Source organism: Trichogramma pretiosum, unplaced genomic scaffold, assembly GCF_000599845.2.
Source record: "Trichogramma pretiosum strain Unisexual culture from Peru unplaced genomic scaffold, Tpre_2.0 scaffold16, whole genome shotgun sequence".
NCBI lineage: Eukaryota > Metazoa > Arthropoda > Insecta > Hymenoptera > Trichogrammatidae > Trichogramma > Trichogramma pretiosum.
The window spans coordinates 1,458,726-1,477,145 of NW_019641647.1; the positions used below are offsets into that span (position 1 = coordinate 1,458,726).

The window sequence follows — 18,420 nt, forward strand, 5'->3', positions numbered from 1 at the left end:
TTGAAGGCAAAAGTGCTGTCTTAATACCATAAATTATCCACACTAACATCCTCGCTTACACACGCAAAAACAGCATAAATACCGAGAGACACATGTTTATACAAAACGAGCCGAACCTAATGATCGTCCGCGTGCAAAATCGAAAAGGCGAGATCGCATAAGGAGCACCTGATAAATTGGCCCTCTGAAATTTGCCGCGAGCCTGTGATCGTCGAGAGATAATCAGCGACAATTACCATTTCCTTGCAGCGTTACACTCATTTTTATGATTATTAGGCTCACCCTTTTTGTGTCATTTTTATGTGTCTGCTAAAAAAAATCATGCCTGTTACTGCTTTGCACTCATTTTAACGATGGAGTTGAGTATTCTCATAAATTTATTATACTCAGGTTTTTGAGGTCAAAAGGAATGGAAGGGTTGGTTAAAAGTAATGGAATCCAAAAAATATTCTATCGTTTTAAATAATGATAAATGAAAAAATGAAAACTTTAGCAGTTATAAAAGTATGGACGGTGGCTTAATCTAAAAAATTTTAGGTTAAATAATCAATAAATGAATTTTAACTATGATTGGTAGTAGCTTAAAGATGTTTTATATCAGCAAGACTTGACTGTTTTACTAAGTACATCGAATGGTGGGTGTTGACCACAATTTCACAAAATGAATATGCATTTTTTAGCCATTATAATAACAGATACACTTATGAATTATATGCTTAAAATATGATTCATGCGCAAATTAATCGCTAATACACATTGAATTTTTTTATTCTTATACACAGTATTAGGTATTCAGTAAATTGATTCGCCTAAATTCTAATTATCACACAATGAAATATACACCAACATTATTTTGGGGTATTTGACAACTTTTTCTTCTTTTATATCAACGACATCAAACAATATACAATATTACGAATAGCTTCACTCATCCTTTCACTGAACATAACTTTCATATACACCTAGATAACATTAGAATAAACCTGTATGTATGTATATCTTTATCGATAAATAATAATAGGTGTTATTGGTTAATTTATTGATCATTATATACTGTTTTACCATATATAATTGATTTATTTACAAAGCGCAATGTAAATCTAAATAATAATTATATCCATAACGTAAAGGTACGATAATATTTAAAATTATTCTATTTAATACTCTCTTAGGGAAATAGTTTGTGTATTGGTAAGCTTCTTAATAATTTTCACAGCGTACTTGTTTATTATACTAACTATACCGATTACTTTATTACAGTGTGTACATTCGCATACAATAACTGTAGAAACTCGTTCAGTCATATATTGGCGATAGAGCGGAAATCTATCATTTTTTTTTTATTTTCAGATTCAATTTTTTAAATTAAATAGAAATTTTTTCATTTTATTTTTTTAACAAAGTATAACAAGACCATCCAAACGTTCAGAAATTTCAGCTCTATCGCATAACCGCAACACGATCAAATCTACTGTTACCGAATTTTTTGAAAACTCGCTAAAGCCGTGTGTTTATAAGAAATCGGTAAAAAATAAAAACGACTCGGTATCATTACCTTATTTATATATAGAAAGAGAAACATCGCATGCTCGACGATGCGTATTTTGTTTTATATTATATTATCATACAATAGCAATATCCAATAGCAATGCAAAGCTGGTTTTTAAGGAAGACAAAAGGCATTACATTGATGGTTATAAATATTTCACTTATCAGTAAAGTTCGATTTAAAACTTTCAATAAATAATCCGTTAAAACGTTTCTTAACATCAACGTGCCAAGTCAGTAAACTAGTAATTCTAGATCGATTTCTACAAGTATTTACCTCGATACATGACACACGAAGAAATTATTTTACAACGATCGTAAAGATGATTCGAACGACACTCGAGGATATAGGTATAATATACGAGTGTCCGTAAGAGCGCACGATGAATATTTCGCGTAATTAAACAACGGATAGATCGTTTTTGTTGTCAGACTTGAATTTACCATGGCCTCCACATACCCTCCTCATCTTTCGTATGCGCCTCGTAAGGTATCGTTCTATGAGATCCTGGCTGGTGATGATACGCGTCGCTCATCGCCTCGGCCTTGACCTCGCCGGCAGCCGAGCTTTGACTAGACACCCCCGCGGTGGGCGATCTCTGCTTGTCGGCGCATGACGTCTCGGCCTGTTGCTGGGCCACGAGTCGCGCCGCCGCGGCTTTGAGCTTTTTAACGCTGCTCGTCGTAAAGTCCAGAGGCTGCTCGCCCTCGCTTTTTGGAATCTTGCTGGGCTTACCGTTGGTCATGCTGCTTATCGGGTCGAGAGGCCAATCGGCTTCGTCGCACAACGGCCTCTTGAGCAACTTGTCGGTTTGTTTGAGCAGCGACATGTTCGTGGCTGCCCATATGGCCGTCGGTGGATTAGGTCCGATGTTGATCCCGTTGGCGGCTGCAGCAGCTGCCAACTGTACGTAGTGACTCGGTAAGAGGAAAACCACTTGGCCATCGGGCAGACGAGATGGAATAACCTGTTATGTTGATAAAAATACCGATTTGTTACTCGGATGAGCTTCAAAACATCTACGTTACAAGTTTTGTCATAAAAGACCCATACATCGTGTACAAGACTTTGAAGAAAGAAACGACGAACGTACCTGTACAACCGACAGCATATTGCTGGGCGGCTGATTACCAGAAGCCGCAGCCTGTGGATCGATCACCGGCGGCGGAACACCCGGTGGCAGGACGCCCGCCGCGGCGTGCATCTGCGCGAAAGCCGAGGTCGGTCGGCTGCTGTTGTTGTTCTCGTCGCCGGGGATGGGTGCGGCTCCGTTGTCCGGTCTGGCGGATGCAGCGAGGCCCGACACGCCCACGGCTGCGGCGGCGGCGGCATCCAGCTCGGGCAGCTCCTGCTTGATGAGAGCCGCCGAGCCGAGAGCGACCGCCGCGTTGCAGTGGGCTGCTGCTGCGGCTGCCGCGGCCGCTGCGGCGACCGCCTGCTGATGATGAGCGGCCGGGTCGAGGGGCAAGGGACTGCCGGGCCCGAGGACGCGATCCGTCACGCTTCCGGGGCTGGAGCCCAGACCCGAGTCCGGCCTCGAGCCGAGGTCCAAGTCGAGCTCCGAGACGCAACTGTCGAGGTGTCGAATGAATCGCTGCTTGAACGCCGGATCCAGAGGTGTTGTGTTGCCGGTTATAATGTCCGGTGCATCGAGGTAACGACTCACCTGAAACACCGATCAAGGAAACATATCTCATTATTAAAAAGCTTCAATTTGATATTTTTCATGCGGATGTGCTTGATTTTTCTTCTATTGATATTTTACCATCTTCTTTTATTCTCAAACCCAAGTACTGCATTTTACATTTTTAAATGCTAAAATCGATACGATTTCCTGTCAAAGATTAGCCTATAATTAAATTAGTTGGTCTGACTAATGATAGATTTATCTACTTAAAATTCGAGCATTTTTTTTTGTTGATCCATCATTTGTAAATGTAATACAAATGCATCGATCTCAGCTGATATCACCATAAGCCCAAGTTTTTCTTATTTCGAAATTTTAATGAGGATCAATTGTCATTGTAGACTTGTAAGGTAAAAGTGAGTTGAGTACTCGGAAAAAATGTAAACGTTTTAGAAAGATTGACGATGATAATGGTTCGAGAAAAAGAAGAAAATCATTTTTATAATATTCAACACCAAAACAATATAAATGTCTTGGCCAAGCGCATACATAGTGCATAACGAGAATCATTGGGTTCTCTCACTCTCTTTGTCTGACTGTACGTATGTGTTGGCGCATGTCGGTCGACGTGTCTGCGGCGTAGTGCACCGCGTGCCTATATTTAAACCCGAAGCTCTCTCTCTCTCTCGCTCGCTCGACACACTCGGCTATATACACGACACATTCTGAATGCAGCGTGTCGCGGCACGCCAGGCGCCAACTTCGATCGCTTGTGCGAACTCAGCTTTGTGTATATTGTATACGTAGAGAAGTGCGGGAAACATGCGGCACCTTGTGTGCAGACTGCTGCTATTATATATTACGTAGGCACGGAGCGCGTGCGATCGAATTGCTGTTGCTGCTGCTCAGCGGAGTGCGCGACTGCTTATATGCATATGGGCTGTATCGTGTCAACCCCGATGTAGTGCAAATCGTGAAAATTCATTGAGCTTTTTAAGTTTTACACTCGTGAGTTTTGATAAAGGATTTCGATTTCTTGATAATATCATCGCTAGATGAAAATATTAGTTCTTTTTCGGAATGAGCTGAAAGTCTAGAATTTTAATATAAAATCGTAGCTTCGAGATTCTTTGGATTAATGTGGATATCGCATCGAAGTACCTCGTCAGGATTTTTATTTTTTAATGTTCTCCATAAGAGTACTTGGTCCTTATACGTTGTGCCACGGTTGACGTGATGTAACCCATATATATAACTCCGTCGTCGTGCGCCAAGTGTGAGCGTGCCGCCGCTGATACAACAGCAGCAGCAGCAAACGTATAACTATACACAGAGAGAAAATATACGCGATTGAGGGCGGACATGTATCAAGCAAGAATCGCCGGAACGCTTGCCTGGTTCAATCGCTGCCTGTCCGGCGATGAGAGCCGGAGACTCGACGCTGGGACTTGAGTCGAACTACGGTCGCGCGGCATTATTTAGTCTAATCGCTAAATTTATAACTCACTGAAAAAGTGCCTGAATGCACTTAAAAAAATAAATGAATCCACCATTCCGATAGAAAATTGTCTTAGCTTTCCAATGGTATGGTCAAATTTTCCGAAATTTTCATTTTTTCCCGAAAAAATCGCCGGGAACCCTTAAAAGTCGAATATCTCACAAAATAGGTTGACTCAAGTTCCAGCGTGCGAGCGACCAAAGCGACGCTAGAGTCTCCGGCTCTCATCGCCGGACAGCCAGCGATTGAGCCAGGCAAGCGTTCCGGCGATTCTTGCTTGATACATGTCCTACCTCAATCGCGTATATTTTCTCTCCGTGTATAAGCAACAGGCTATATAACTATAGATGAAATGCGAGACATTGGCGTTCGGCAAGTAGGCTATACCTACACTGCAGTCGCGATGCTTGTATAGATATGTGCTGCATTGATTATATATTATATTTCGCGCGATGGAAAAAGAGAGAAATAGAGAAAGCCCGTGTCTGGCGCTACATTATGTACTCGCGACGCCACGCAAAGCTAATCATACTTGCGTAGGTTCAGACTCCGATGCAGTCGGCACATTTCCGCTTGATTCGATTCTCTCTTTACTTCCTGTGCTCTAGTATACGTATAGACCGTTGAACGGCTGTGCCTGCTTATACGTATATACAAAATCGATACACATAGCGCGTCGCAGAAGAAAAAGCGGATAAAAAATGTATACGCTTCTCGCAAGCAATCGAAAAGTCGGAGATTTGCGAGAACTTTGCAGTTTGCGCAACTCGAGCTATCGCATCGAGACGACACAAAAAACACAGCGGAAAAAAAAGAAGAAATATCAGGAGCATTCGGAATTGTCGAGCGAGATACATCTATCGTCACCGAGTCGCCACAGAAAGCCAGTCCGTCAGTCTGTCGCTGTGTGTAGTGCATGTGCACATGTGTACGTGTGTCGGCGGCGGCGGTGAAAAATATACAGATATACCGGAGGCGAGCCGCGAATAGAGCTACAGTCGTGCTTTTGCAGAGGCGTGAGAAAAGTTGAGCGGCGGTGGCGACCGATATCCGAAGCCACCTCTCGCTGCTGCTCTGCTCGCTCGCTTGCGTTTGAAAACGATGCCGAAGCGTGACGCACATTGGCTGCCTTGCTCGGCGCGTGCATCGGCTACCTAATAGCGTATATATCTCGAGCTCTCTGCGTTCCTCTTTTTTCTCTCTTCGTTGGCGGCTCGTGCGGCTCTCTTCTCTCGGCAGCTCTCACTATACTTCGCCTCGACGCTCAATTACGAATTCACGCGGCGCGCACAAACCTCTGCCGCCGCCTCTGCCGTGCACATTATTATATACCTGTATATATAAATCCTCGGTTTCTTCGATCCTACTACTGCTCTTGCCGTTGCAGACACAACTCTTTTTTCTTCTGTACTTTTTTTTTCAAACTTCTTTTCAAGCGCGTGTAACATAAACGTGGCAAAGATGTAGTAGTAGCAAAGAATAGAATTGTACATCCATGTACTGTATGGAACGCATGCGTGATACCGTAGCAAAAATGATTAATGCGCATTCGCGTAAAGCAAGATATATACTTAATGACCCGAGAGCTTGGAAAAATTAATGCGTTGATAAAAATCGCACGCACAAATAATACAAATAAATTCATATGGTGATGTGAGCCTATTTTTTTAATACCTAGTACGATTCAGTATGACAAATTTTACGATGAAACAAGGAAAGGAATAGTTTAAATTCCCACGAGTCGTTTGGGCTGATTACATCTTGATTGTCATCAGTAGCACGACGTATGATATATAATGTGTTGAAGGTATACGTAATCAGGAATAAGCAATGACTTCTATTTAGTTGCGATAGGTTTGTGCCCTAATGTTTTAGTCTCGAGTATCGATGGTTGATTCTCAACGAAATTAAATATCAAACAGTTTTTTTATTTTAATAATTTTAAAAATTTGTTGTTAATGATATTACATGTCTCAAAATTGTATTCAAATTATTCGAAAGCTGAAAAATGATAGAAAATAGCTTTTACCTACGTTTTTCTATACTCTTGGATTTTTCCCGTCTCTTAGATTTGACATCGGGCCTTCGAAAAAGGACAGTAGACGGCCCAAAAATTTCTAACCAATAATTAATTTTGCAGAAAAAAAAAATGTTTAGCATTCGATTTAACGTCGAAGCAAACATATATACTCGAGGCTTCGGAGCAAGTACAAGTCTTCCAATGATAACTTGGGAGCGATGAGACATCATCCGATCGGTATACATATGTTAGAGTGAGAAAAGTGGGGGCTAGCGCACACGAAGCTTTCGATGCATATAAGCAAGATATATCAGCGACGGTGATGTATATATGCTTGTGTGCATAGATGGAAGCTCAGGTAAGTGCACGAGTTCGTGCGAGATCTCTTTTCACTTGGCTTGGTCTCTCTCTCTCTCTCTCTCTCTCTCTCTCTCTATGTTTCACTTGAGAGCTGCATGCCGCACACGCGCTGCGATCTAGTTGCAGTATACGTTGCCTTGCCTCGGGCTTTATAGCACGGTGTGTATACACACGAAGAAAAGCAGTACAGAGAGAGAAGAGAAAGAGAGAGAGAGAGAGAAAACTATATAGAAAGAAGCAAAAAGGAAGCGGGCTTTTGAGTGCGTGTAAGCGTACGAAGGCAGGCAGGAAGGCCGGCGCGCGTGCGAGTCGAGAGGACAGCAGCAGCAGCAACAGCAACAGCAGCAACTCAGCCGCCTCTTCAAAGAGTTCAAGGCGGCAAAAAGAGCAACTGCGCGAAAGCTATATATATGATATTTGCGCCTCGGCGGCTATATAGTTATGTTATATAGCTATACATAATACCGACCGAGCATAGCCCCGTACTATATAGCGCGAGTACAGTACGTGGTGCAGCGTCACTGCGAAGCTCTCGGTATATATAACGCACATATATAACGTGCACTCGAGGCTCGAGCACGAGCTGCACACATACCAGCGGCGTATATTATACGTGTATATATACTGGCATGCTTCGTTCTCTCTCTCTCTTTTCTCTTCGCTACGTTGCAACAGCAGCAGTGGCGTATAAATATCGCATAGGGAGTGCCGCCCGTTGAGCTGCTGCTCGACGAGCACTCGACCAGTAAAGCACGCGCCCGAGTCTATATCCTACCTTACACCTGTGTATATATCTATACTTGCGTCTACATCTATATATGCGCTGACCGTACGGAAAAACAGAGCTACATACCCGCGTTGAGCTATATACTAGCGAGTGCGCGCGAATCGAGAGAGAGAAAGAGAGACTGACGCAGATAGCTTTTATTTCCTTTTCCGATTTATGGGGCGCGGAGAGCGTACGTCGTGCGCGCGTTGATGATGCTATATAGGCACTGCGTGACCCCGCACAGAGAGAAAGATGAGCACTTGCTTTGCTCGAGAGATCTGCACGAGAAAAAGCCCCCCTCCTTCCCTGGATCGCTTTGCAAAGCGTGCCGCTCGTTGCGTGTTGCTGCGGCTGCCGTCGTTGCTGCTTTTTTATCCTCTTTTTTCGTCACGGATGTGCGGTATATATAAGCGGCAGCAGCAGCAACTCGTGCAATACAGCAAGGTTGCTATTTGCTCTCGCGCTGCTATAAGCGCAAGAGAGAAAGAGCGAGAATCGATTGGGCGTGGACGAGCAATTCGATCGGTTTCGATTCCACAGAGCCACGCGTAATATTACGATTCGGCGCGAGCGTCCTCTCGATAAGTAGCTTGGCTTACTTCAGCCCTGCAAATGCTCGTTTGATACCCGACGGAGCTTTCGATTTCGAAAAAGTTTACTCGCGTATTCGAGAGTCGTGCCAAAAGTACGTACGAGCTAATCATCGATCGATACCCGATAAAAGCAGCTGCGTGGCCGATAATAAACGTGCGCAGCGACGCGGCTGAAATAAAAGAGTCGCGCCAGTGCGCGCGAATATATACCGCACCCACATGCGACGCAAAAGAAACAAAAGTAGAATGACAAAAAAAGAAAAAAACAACATTGGCCGCAAGCCTCGCGTCGCGCACCGCTACGACTATTCGCGTATACTATACAGACGAGCGTGCGCGCGCTATAGTAGCTGCAATATAAATACAAAAGCTCGTTGCAGTGAGAGCGCGATAAGATAATGGGGAAGCTTTGAGAGCTGCAGGCGCACTTGTGCACCGACTATCTGTCTCTCTTTCTCTGCGTTGTGTTGAGCCCAGCGCATCACGTATATAAATATAGGCAGATATGTATATATGTGTGTGCAGCGTAGACTGGCTGTTATAAATCTTCATACTGGCGGACGCTCGGCTCGCGTTTGAAAGGCAAACAAACGCCGCTGACGCTGTGCCATATATGCACGCGCCGAGTCGGAGAGAGATCGAAGGCAGTGCGGCATTAAATTCGCGACGCGCCGCCACCACCACCACCGCCGCCGCACGTCGTGACAAGCAGCAGCAGCAGATATATGCACAGCTACATGTATAGGTATAATACGCGCAATGCTGCGCGTTTACGATACGATCGCTCGCTCCGACTGGGACTGCACGGCGCGTCGCTACATGCGTGCCGCGCGTGTTGCCTTTGTACGCGATATATCTATACTGGCGGTGCAGCTCGCACAGACGAGCTCGACTTTGCGCTACCTGCCTCTACGTGTGTGTGTGTGTGTGCACAAACACGATCCACTCGTTTGCAGCAGTAGCATTGCACACGCGTCGTCGCGTCAAAGCCGTCTGCCAATTTTGTTTTTATGCTTGTGCGCGCTCATACTCCAACTTGCGTGCATGCGTGTTATTGGAGGCCGCATCGCGCCTGCTCCGTTTGTTCTTTTTTTCTCTCTCTCTCTCTCTCTTTTTTTCGAGCCAAAGCGGCGTTTAGCTTTTTTCGAGTTTTTTTTTGTTTGAAATTCGTGCAGCGTGGCTATTGTACAAGGCAGTGCGAGCTTTGAATTGCGCCTCGTGACGCACGCCATGCAGAATTCGACAGAGTCAGAAGGCATATATTATTATAATTCGCGAATAACATCGCGACTCAACTGGCTCGAAGGAATTTGTCAGGCTTGAAAATAGAATTAAAAATATTTCTATATTCGCGATCGTTTCTTACCTCTCTCGAGCAATCCTGATATCCAGCCTTGTACCTGGACAGTCCCGGCTGGGCCAGCGAGCGCTGCCTCTGCAGATGCCTCACCGTCAGCTCGAGTATGTCGGCCTTCTCGAGCTTGCTGTGCTTCGTGTTCTCGAGGCGGGCGCTGTCGAGTATCAGGGCCTTAAGCGCCGCCAGAGACTGGTTTATGCGGGCTCTGCGTCGTTTCTCCATTAGTGGTTTGTTCGCCTGCAACACACGATCGCAAAAAGCACACGTGCTCGATAAGATAGTCTTACTTTGGGTATGAAATGCGACTAACGATTCAGAATACGAGTTATTGGGAAGTTTCAGAGGGCAGGAGAATATAGCAAAGGGCCAATAAGCGTGATCGTAAGGCAAACATTTTTCACGCACGCGTGCATCGAGCGTTGACGTTTTGAAAAGTTAAAAAAATTCACTTTGAAGGAAAAAAAGGTAAAAGAAATGTTAATATTTATAAAAGTATAGCGCAGAAGCCGAGCATTGCGATCCATCATCCGAGGCTCGATCGTTATAATCCAATATAGCTGCTCGAGGCGCTGGCTTGCGTGCGAGCGTTTCTTCGCACGCGCTCCGTCTCGAAATTAATTCTCGTCGTCGTCGTCGTCGTCGTTCTCGTAGTCGCAGCCGCAAAACTCGACGACGTCGGCGGCGACGGCGCCTGCTTATGAGAGGCAAAACGAAAAGTATAGAGCGCACGCGGCCGACTTGCATATAACGCGCGGAGAGGCATATGCCGCCTCGACTCGAGTCGAGCTTGAGTCACGAGAAATTCAAATAAAGCTCGCAGCTCGTGCGCCAGTCTACGCTCGCGTATATATGATGTACTTTCGTAAATACATAACGCGCGACGTCTCGTGGGGCGGCCGGGCTCCGAGCCATCGTCATTTTTGCGATATATGAGTGAGCGCGCGTGTGCTGTGCGTGCGACGCGCGAGCGCGTTTGGCAAAGTGCCGACCGGTTCGCGTCGTCGTCGGCGGCGCTTTCAAAAGCCGCTTGTTTGCGGTCGCAGGCTTTCGTACTTGTGTATATACCTATGTATGCGACAGACAGCGACGGCATAAACCGAGCTTATACGTGTATATATAAGCATCTCTGCGCACAGGCGCGTGTCTGTGTGCTATGCACGCGACGAACAAACGACTCGCACGTACATGTATTATATCGCAGCTCTCGAGCTCTCCCGAGGTTAAAGTGTGTGACCAACGCGACTCGCAGCTCGAGTTAGCACTCATGCGATCGGCTAGACGGCTGAATTTTCCTCTCTCTCTCGCTTTATCTCTTGCTCTCTCTCTCTCTCTTTCTCTCTCTTTCTCGTTACGGGACGCTGCCTGGCGCTAATTTCGCAGCCGCCGCCGCCGCCACCACTGCCGCGCGACGATTACTAGCAGCTACTACGGCAATTAAATCGTTCGCAGCGATCGTGGCAAAAGCTGACTCGTGATTACTGCGTAAAAAAAAGCTATATATGTATTGTATATCTGTGGCTCGCTGGCACGAGCGCGGAACAATTAAAAATATCCTCCATACAGTTTCTCTCTGGAGCTATTTCTGCTACTGCGACAGAAAATAATATCGAGAAAAAAAGCGTCGGATCTATTAGGCAAAAAAATATATAGCTGCACGGGAGCGAGCTCGACTTTCGCCTCGTCAACTGTCAATGAGTAACACGCTTTACTTTCTGCCGCAGTGCATACGTGCAGATCAGCACTGACATGGATGTATGTACTGTATACTGCAGTGGCCAGGCGCTTGTGTGCAATACCGCCGAGCACGGCTGCAACGCGATAACTGGCGTTAATACTGTACATAAAAAAAAAAAAAATATTTGTGTGTAACTCTCTCGTGCGCGTCGAGTGCGCACGTATACAAGTATAAAGATAAATTGCACGTACATACGTATAAAAAGTGGAAAGCTCGGGTATACGCCCGGCAACGGCGATTCGTGTATATATGTACATCTACTTACACGCGAGCGCAGATATGAATATTTTAGTATGGACGAGGCGCGTCGGAGGAGCAAAGGTCGTAGGCCTTGAGCATTGTCAACTGGCGGTGAATATCAAATACATACGTACACGCGCGCACGATGCTTATCGTCGCTCGAGTCGCAAAACTCAGCGGCAGCGCGTCAGACGTATATATATTTACAAATCTGTAAATTGCCGTACGCTTAAAAGCCTGTGCGACATACTTGCATGAAAATTATTGACTCGCATGTTGACCAACACTTTTTTTCATTTATACACTTTTTTATTTATATAAAATGAGTCGCGCGATGTATATATCGCAGGAGAGACGCGCGTATCGCAGAGTCGCCAATTCGGTTAATGGCCCGACACGCAGGCTAAGCTATTAAAGATCATCGCTATTACAACCTACCGCTATGTTTACGAGTATATTACCCTATTGCACCTCTGGATATATGAAAAAAGCCTTTACGACCGGGACATTTTTGAACCCAACAATTAACTTGCGATGCAATCCTCGGCCAATGTCATCCGTAATAAAAAACCGATCTTCCGTCGGCTCCAAATTCCCAGTTCACGCCACGTTTGAAGTGACCAACAACAAATTCGATCCCTAGACAAAGGAAGACAACTCGATTTTTTTCCATTGCTGAACATACGCATACGGTGAGGAGCACAAGGAAAACTCGGTTGAATTTTAATCTTTAAAGGGCGAAGCTCTGTTGGTTAGCGCGATAACTCGCATATGAGAAGCTTAGCTCGGCCAGACGCGACTTTAATCAGTTCACGAATGACTCGTGAGAGAGCATCGAATATCCAAACAGATTTTAATAATCAATTAATTAACCATCGAATTTCATGTATAACGTTGACTATAATTACAGCACCGAGGTGTGTGCTTTTTCGCCACTCAGTTCAGCACATCAATTGTACAAGACACATACACAAAGGTAAAATAAATGATATTTTTCATGCGATATGAATTATTTTTTAGTACTTTCATTTCTACATCTATCAGCCTCAACAGTAAATCGTGATATAACTATATACGTAGCGCTCGTGGCAGTGAGTAGTACAGTTGCTAGCTATATCGTCGTCATATATACACACAGGCCAATTACGAGAAAATTGCCACTGGCTCGACTGCGCCTCTATAGCGTATGGCTCCTCTATATAGCCGTGCGTCGCAGTGCACAGCAGTACATAATGTGCACCTATATGTATACGCTCGAATGGAAGCGCGCGCGAGCTCTCGTTACGTTACACATTGGCATGCTTTTATCCTTCCGAATCGCCGGCAGATTTTTCGCACGACGAGCAAGTATACGCAATCCTTGTCACACGGACTATATATTTATACCGATCGAATCTCGCTTCCAAACGAATCCACGTTCATGAATCAAAACGCGATCCAGAGAAACTAGATCGAATCCTCGAAAATGAAGCTCTGATTCGCTTGAAAATTTTTCGTAGTTAAAAAAAATATACAAATATTCTCGGTGTATATCGATGAAACGCATTGGAACGAGCGTGGCTGTGCGGGTGCAATTAAAAAATGCAATCGAGAGCTCGAGCTGGCCATGCGCGCTCGTGGCGTAAAGCTCTGCAAGCTCTGTGCGTCCGAGCGAATCGAGTAAGCGCACGAACGAGCTCATTAATTGTCACGCGAGCACGTGCACGATACACATAGGTGCATTATAAATGGGCAGTCGGATCGCTTGCTATATAACGTGCATAAGTCGATGAGTTGCGGTGCGCGTTTCAGCCACTGTGCGTTACAAGCTCTATACCTATCTCTGTCTTGGTCTCTCTCTCTCTCTCGCTCGTGCGTATATAAAGGGGCCGAAGGACATATCGTCACGTTGTATAATACGTCGCGCCTGTTATGTACGAGCTTATAGATATATAGCGAGGCACGGATCGAAGCCCGACATTGTTCGCTGGCCGACGGGAGCCTAGTACATATATACATGTAAGCGATCGGCGAGGGGTGCCGAGTGGCGCGCGCGCTAAGTGTTTATATGATCAGCTATCCCCTAGCACGTATTATACACACAGACGCACGCGTGACAATACAGCTACACGCGAAATACTCCATCTGATTTGCCGCTCGAGCGACTGCTTTCGAGACGCGGTGGTGCGCGCAGAGAGCCAGTTTGTAGCGCTATATATATATATAGAGAGAGATATATATTAAAGATATTATTATACATCTAAGCCGTACAGAGGCTTGTTTCTCCCTTGCCGACTATATACGCTATAGTTATAATGCGTCGACGGTGCGACGTATATAGAGGGTGTTAATGCTTCGCTCGCTCGTGCAGGTGCAGCTTATTACCCGAGCACAGCCGCCACCGTCGCGTTTCGTTTACGCGCGTCTATTATACCACCTACGTGCGTGGCGGGCATACCATGAATGCGTACATAGCACTAGTAGTATATTATAGTACCGGCGACGCGCCGGATTAATCTTCCCTGACGTTCGGCAACTCTTGTAGATTCACGCGCGTGCTCGGCTCCCGCCTATCATCTATTCAACTAATATGTGTAAGAAAGCTCGACCGTCGATCGGCAATAATCTCAATGAATCAAAAACATCCGAATTGCGTTTATGAGCGAGGGAGTGGACATGGATGATCATCGTTCGTGGTTATCGTTGTCGATTGCCGTACGATCGAACCGAGGTTGAAATAGTTAACGGGATCACGAAAAAAAGCTTTGGATATGCGCGTCGAGCTGCTCGATGGTATATACTCACTCTACGTCCTTCGACGAGTTTCGGACTCGGGCTGGGGCTTGTGCAAGGACTCGAGCTTGTCTCGTCCAAGTACAGGTGCTGTTGCTGCTGTAGACGGACTACCGCTGCTGCGACACTGGCTGAGTTACCGTTGCTCAATTGGACTTTTTTGCTGCTGCTGTTGCTGCTATTGCTGTTGTTACAACTACTGTCTGGCTGCTGCTGATGACTCTTTGAATTGTGTATGCGCGCGGTCATCTTAACCGCTCGATCGAGCTTGCGACGTCTTCGTGCAACCAGCTACGAAAATCAGGCCGAATCTGCTCAGCATTTCGCTCATTCGCGTTAACGATTAATGATCTGGATTATTCTTGGCTTTCGATCGACTCAGGCTTTTTCTATCTTTATCTTCGAGACGACTCGTAACGATCACGGCTGGCAAAAAAAACAACGCCACAATGGGAGAGCTTTTTTTCTCGCTCGTGACGATCACTATTATTATGTCTATGTCCGTTCCACGTGCTATTGCACTATATTTGCTCTGCACAACAAGTCCGCAGTAATGCCAAGTATGTATCGTATGCGTGTATCGCGATGCGTTAGCACCGCAGCAATCGCACAAACGTGTAGACAGCAGAAGGAGCGATAGGAGGTATAAGTTGCGGCGAGTCTGTTTGCGCGGCCACTTGTCGGCAACGACAACAGCCTCTCTCGCTGCGCGCCAAAGATCGTCCGCGCACGAGTCACTCGTTTGCAACGATAATAACGATCCTAGGCCGACACACGCACAGCAGACGCACACGTACAGGCTGCGGAGCCATCAAATTGGCCTACGTCGTTGTTATCACTTGTGCGCGGCGCGTGCACATATATCTAACGTCTGTCTCGCTCTCACAAATTTTTTTTCTCTTTTCCTTTACGCTTTGCCGCTCGTACGCGCGTCTGACTCGTTACATATGCACGCTATATACGTGCGCTACGTACGAGTCGAGAAAAAAAACAACACTCGTGAACTTTTTGCAGACTAGATGTTGTGTATCATTCACGTATATCACCAACAGTAGTCACAATTTTTATTTTTTATTTTATTCACACGCGAACACAGAGAGAGAGAGAGAGAGAGAGAGAGAAGCTTTATCGCTTTTCCTTTTATTTGTCGGAAATATCAGCAACAACTCTCACTTGTCAATATACGTATACGCAGAGAGCGCGTGCGATATTAACTTTTGCCGGCTGAGTGCGCGCCTCGATAATTTTGACACGTGTGTTTGCACTGGGATCATCAATCGCGCGGCCTCTGTTCAAGTTCAAAATCGCGAATTTTATTCGCCACAATATACTCTATGCGCTCGTGATTACCAGAGTCGTAAAAGGTAAAAGTAACAATAACGAAGACAGCGAGAGAGAGGGAGAGAGAAGTCGAGCCGTGTGAGCGAGTAAACAGCTGCAAGCTCGCTTGTTGATATCGCGCTTTTGGAGAGAGTCGGGCGCGTGCGACAGATTAAAGTGCCGAGGGAAGCGAGAGAAGTGAGGTCGTATGTATTACGACGAGCGTTCGTATATATGTATTTGTATATAGCGAAAGAGTGGGGCAGAAGAGCGTATCGCGCGCGCGTGTTGCCGCTCGAAGCGCCGTCGACAGACTGTGGCGGTTCGCGATTCAGCAGCGAAGCTCGAGACTGCGGCAGCCGAGAGAGTAGCAGCCCCCCGCGCAGCAGCCTCTATACGTAATGCCTCTATAGCTATATACGCGCGGCTCGCGCACGTTCGCCTATATAGCTATATAGGAGCGCACTGTATATAGCTATAGGATACAAGGTGTATGTATACACGCGCGCGCGCGCGTGCGATTCGGAGCAGCAGCAGCAGCAGCAAGCCGAGTTCGCTCGTGCGGCTTTATAACAAACGAGACGAGCGCGGCGCGCGTCGACTCGACGCTATATAACGTAGCCGCGCGCACACATGCACACACCTACATACGTTATGTGCACATACACATGCAGGCTATACTGGCGTCGTTGGCGGCGGCACAACTCGTCGTGCCGCACATGCACGAGCGGCTGCACGCTTTTGCTTGTATACATACGCAGGAAAAAGTCATAGAATATCAAACGAGTCTGTACCGTGCCTGGCGAATCTAATCGAGACGTTTCGATGCTCCTGGCTTTCTTAAATATCATTTCCATTTCCATGTTTTGAAATATCGAGCTTGTAAATATTGAATTATAAATAAGTAGGCACCTTTTTTATTTATCAAATAATTTATATTTATCTGTATTTTATCAAGTTTTGTCGGAGTCTGCTGACGACGCTTCGATTTTTCTATTTAAAAACATTAAATTGTTCTGAAAGTGTTGTTTTTACAAACACTTTATCATTTTCGAATTGATACCGCTGATACGCGCACAGAATCAACGACTGAATTAGGCTCTTTAACGCATACGACGGCACATGCCATAAGGTAATATGCTTGGGAATAAAAAAAATAAACGCGCGAGATTGAGAAAAACGATTCATCGTCATTCAAAGTTACTCGAATCATCGAACAAGATCGCGACAATCGATCGACTAAGCTCGCTCGTTTCATTCGTAGCTCCGATTAGACGACGAATAAAAAAAAATATGCCAAAATACGATGCAATGAAAACAATCGTCGGATGCTGCAAAACAGATGAGAAGCGATTCGTAAGAAATATCGTTGAAAATGATAATAGTTAAAGAAGGAAAAGGAAGCAGCTGAGTGATCGCTGAAATATCAAGCAAATCGTTCGAGTCATCTTCGTCCGTGGATGAGGCCGTGGGCAAATGAAAGTTTTTTCTTGAAACGCCAATCGAACGAGCAAAAAGAGGAGTAGCAGTAGACGATAAGACTGTCGCCAAGCGCTCGGCCTATCGAGCTCAAAATTATCAGCTGGCATGTGTCAGCAGACATGGATGTGTATTATAATGATCGGCACTCGTTTCTCTCTTTCTCTCAATTCCATCTATATATCTATCGGAGTGTCTGTCGCGCTCGCATTCGCTCGTTAGGATGAATTAAGGCAGGCGCTATCGCGACGTAGCTGCTATATTTATCGAGGCGAGACGCCTGCTCGCATATTCCGCAGTGGCAGGAACGGCAGCTCTCGTCTACGTATATATAATCCATATTTTGGGAAAACACGAGTGCACGCCGCAACTCGAGCGTAATTCTGTACAGGTGTATATAGGAAGGTGTAGATGTAGGCAACGAGCTCAGGCATTCCTGGCGAAGCCGCAAACGAATTCCTGCGCGCATTACAGGTATACACGAGTGTATACATATAGGTATGGGTACATAAAATCGTGAAAGAGTCGGAGCAGGGCGCGTACTGCGTTACGTGCACGAGCTCGCGAGCGTATAACCATTTTTGCAGTTGGCCACACGAGCTACGTACGTATATACACATGGGCGTAGCGGAGAGGCTTTTTCGTGCATCGTATACGAGCGCATGTACTGCTGGTGCGCGTTACCCATACCCTACATACAGCATATACGTATTTGAGCAGCGTACAAGCTGCTGCGTGTGCTGCATGTGCTGCATCAGCTATAGCAACAACAACAACAACGTTTGCGTATTATACCGTAGCCCCGTGTATGTATATATAATACGTAGCTAGGGGGTGGCTGTATGTATATTTACGAATGCGGAGTATTTGCCAGAGAGGGAGGGAGAGAGAACGAGCTATCTACGTATATATAGAGGGATAGCCGAGCGCTCGAGACTTTCTCTCTCCGTACACTCGGTATAAAGGTGCGGTATATACCTGTATTTATACGCGCAGTACTGCACGAGCTATATACGCTAGGCAGCACATAGCCCCTGTATATAGCTACAGAGAGAGATATAGGTATTCGCGTGCGGCGGCGGCGGCAGTGGTGGCCGGGGG

The 18,420-nt window shown here is 45.7% G+C and overlaps 1 protein-coding gene across 1 annotated transcript; it reads right to left on the reverse strand.

Moving 5' to 3' along the window:
* Nucleotides 1–576: 576 nt before the first annotated feature.
* Nucleotides 577–15,725, reverse strand: LOC106658622 (protein hairy-like). Its single transcript, XM_014380642.2, has 4 exons — nt 14,533–15,725; nt 9,783–10,010; nt 2,643–3,215; nt 577–2,516 (listed from the first exon to the last, which is right to left on the reverse strand). The coding sequence occupies exons 1-4, from the start codon at nt 14,767–14,769 to the stop codon at nt 1,989–1,991; spliced, it is 1,566 nt and encodes a 521-aa protein (XP_014236128.1). The 5' UTR covers nt 14,770–15,725; the 3' UTR covers nt 577–1,988.
* Nucleotides 15,726–18,420: the final 2,695 nt, after the last annotated feature.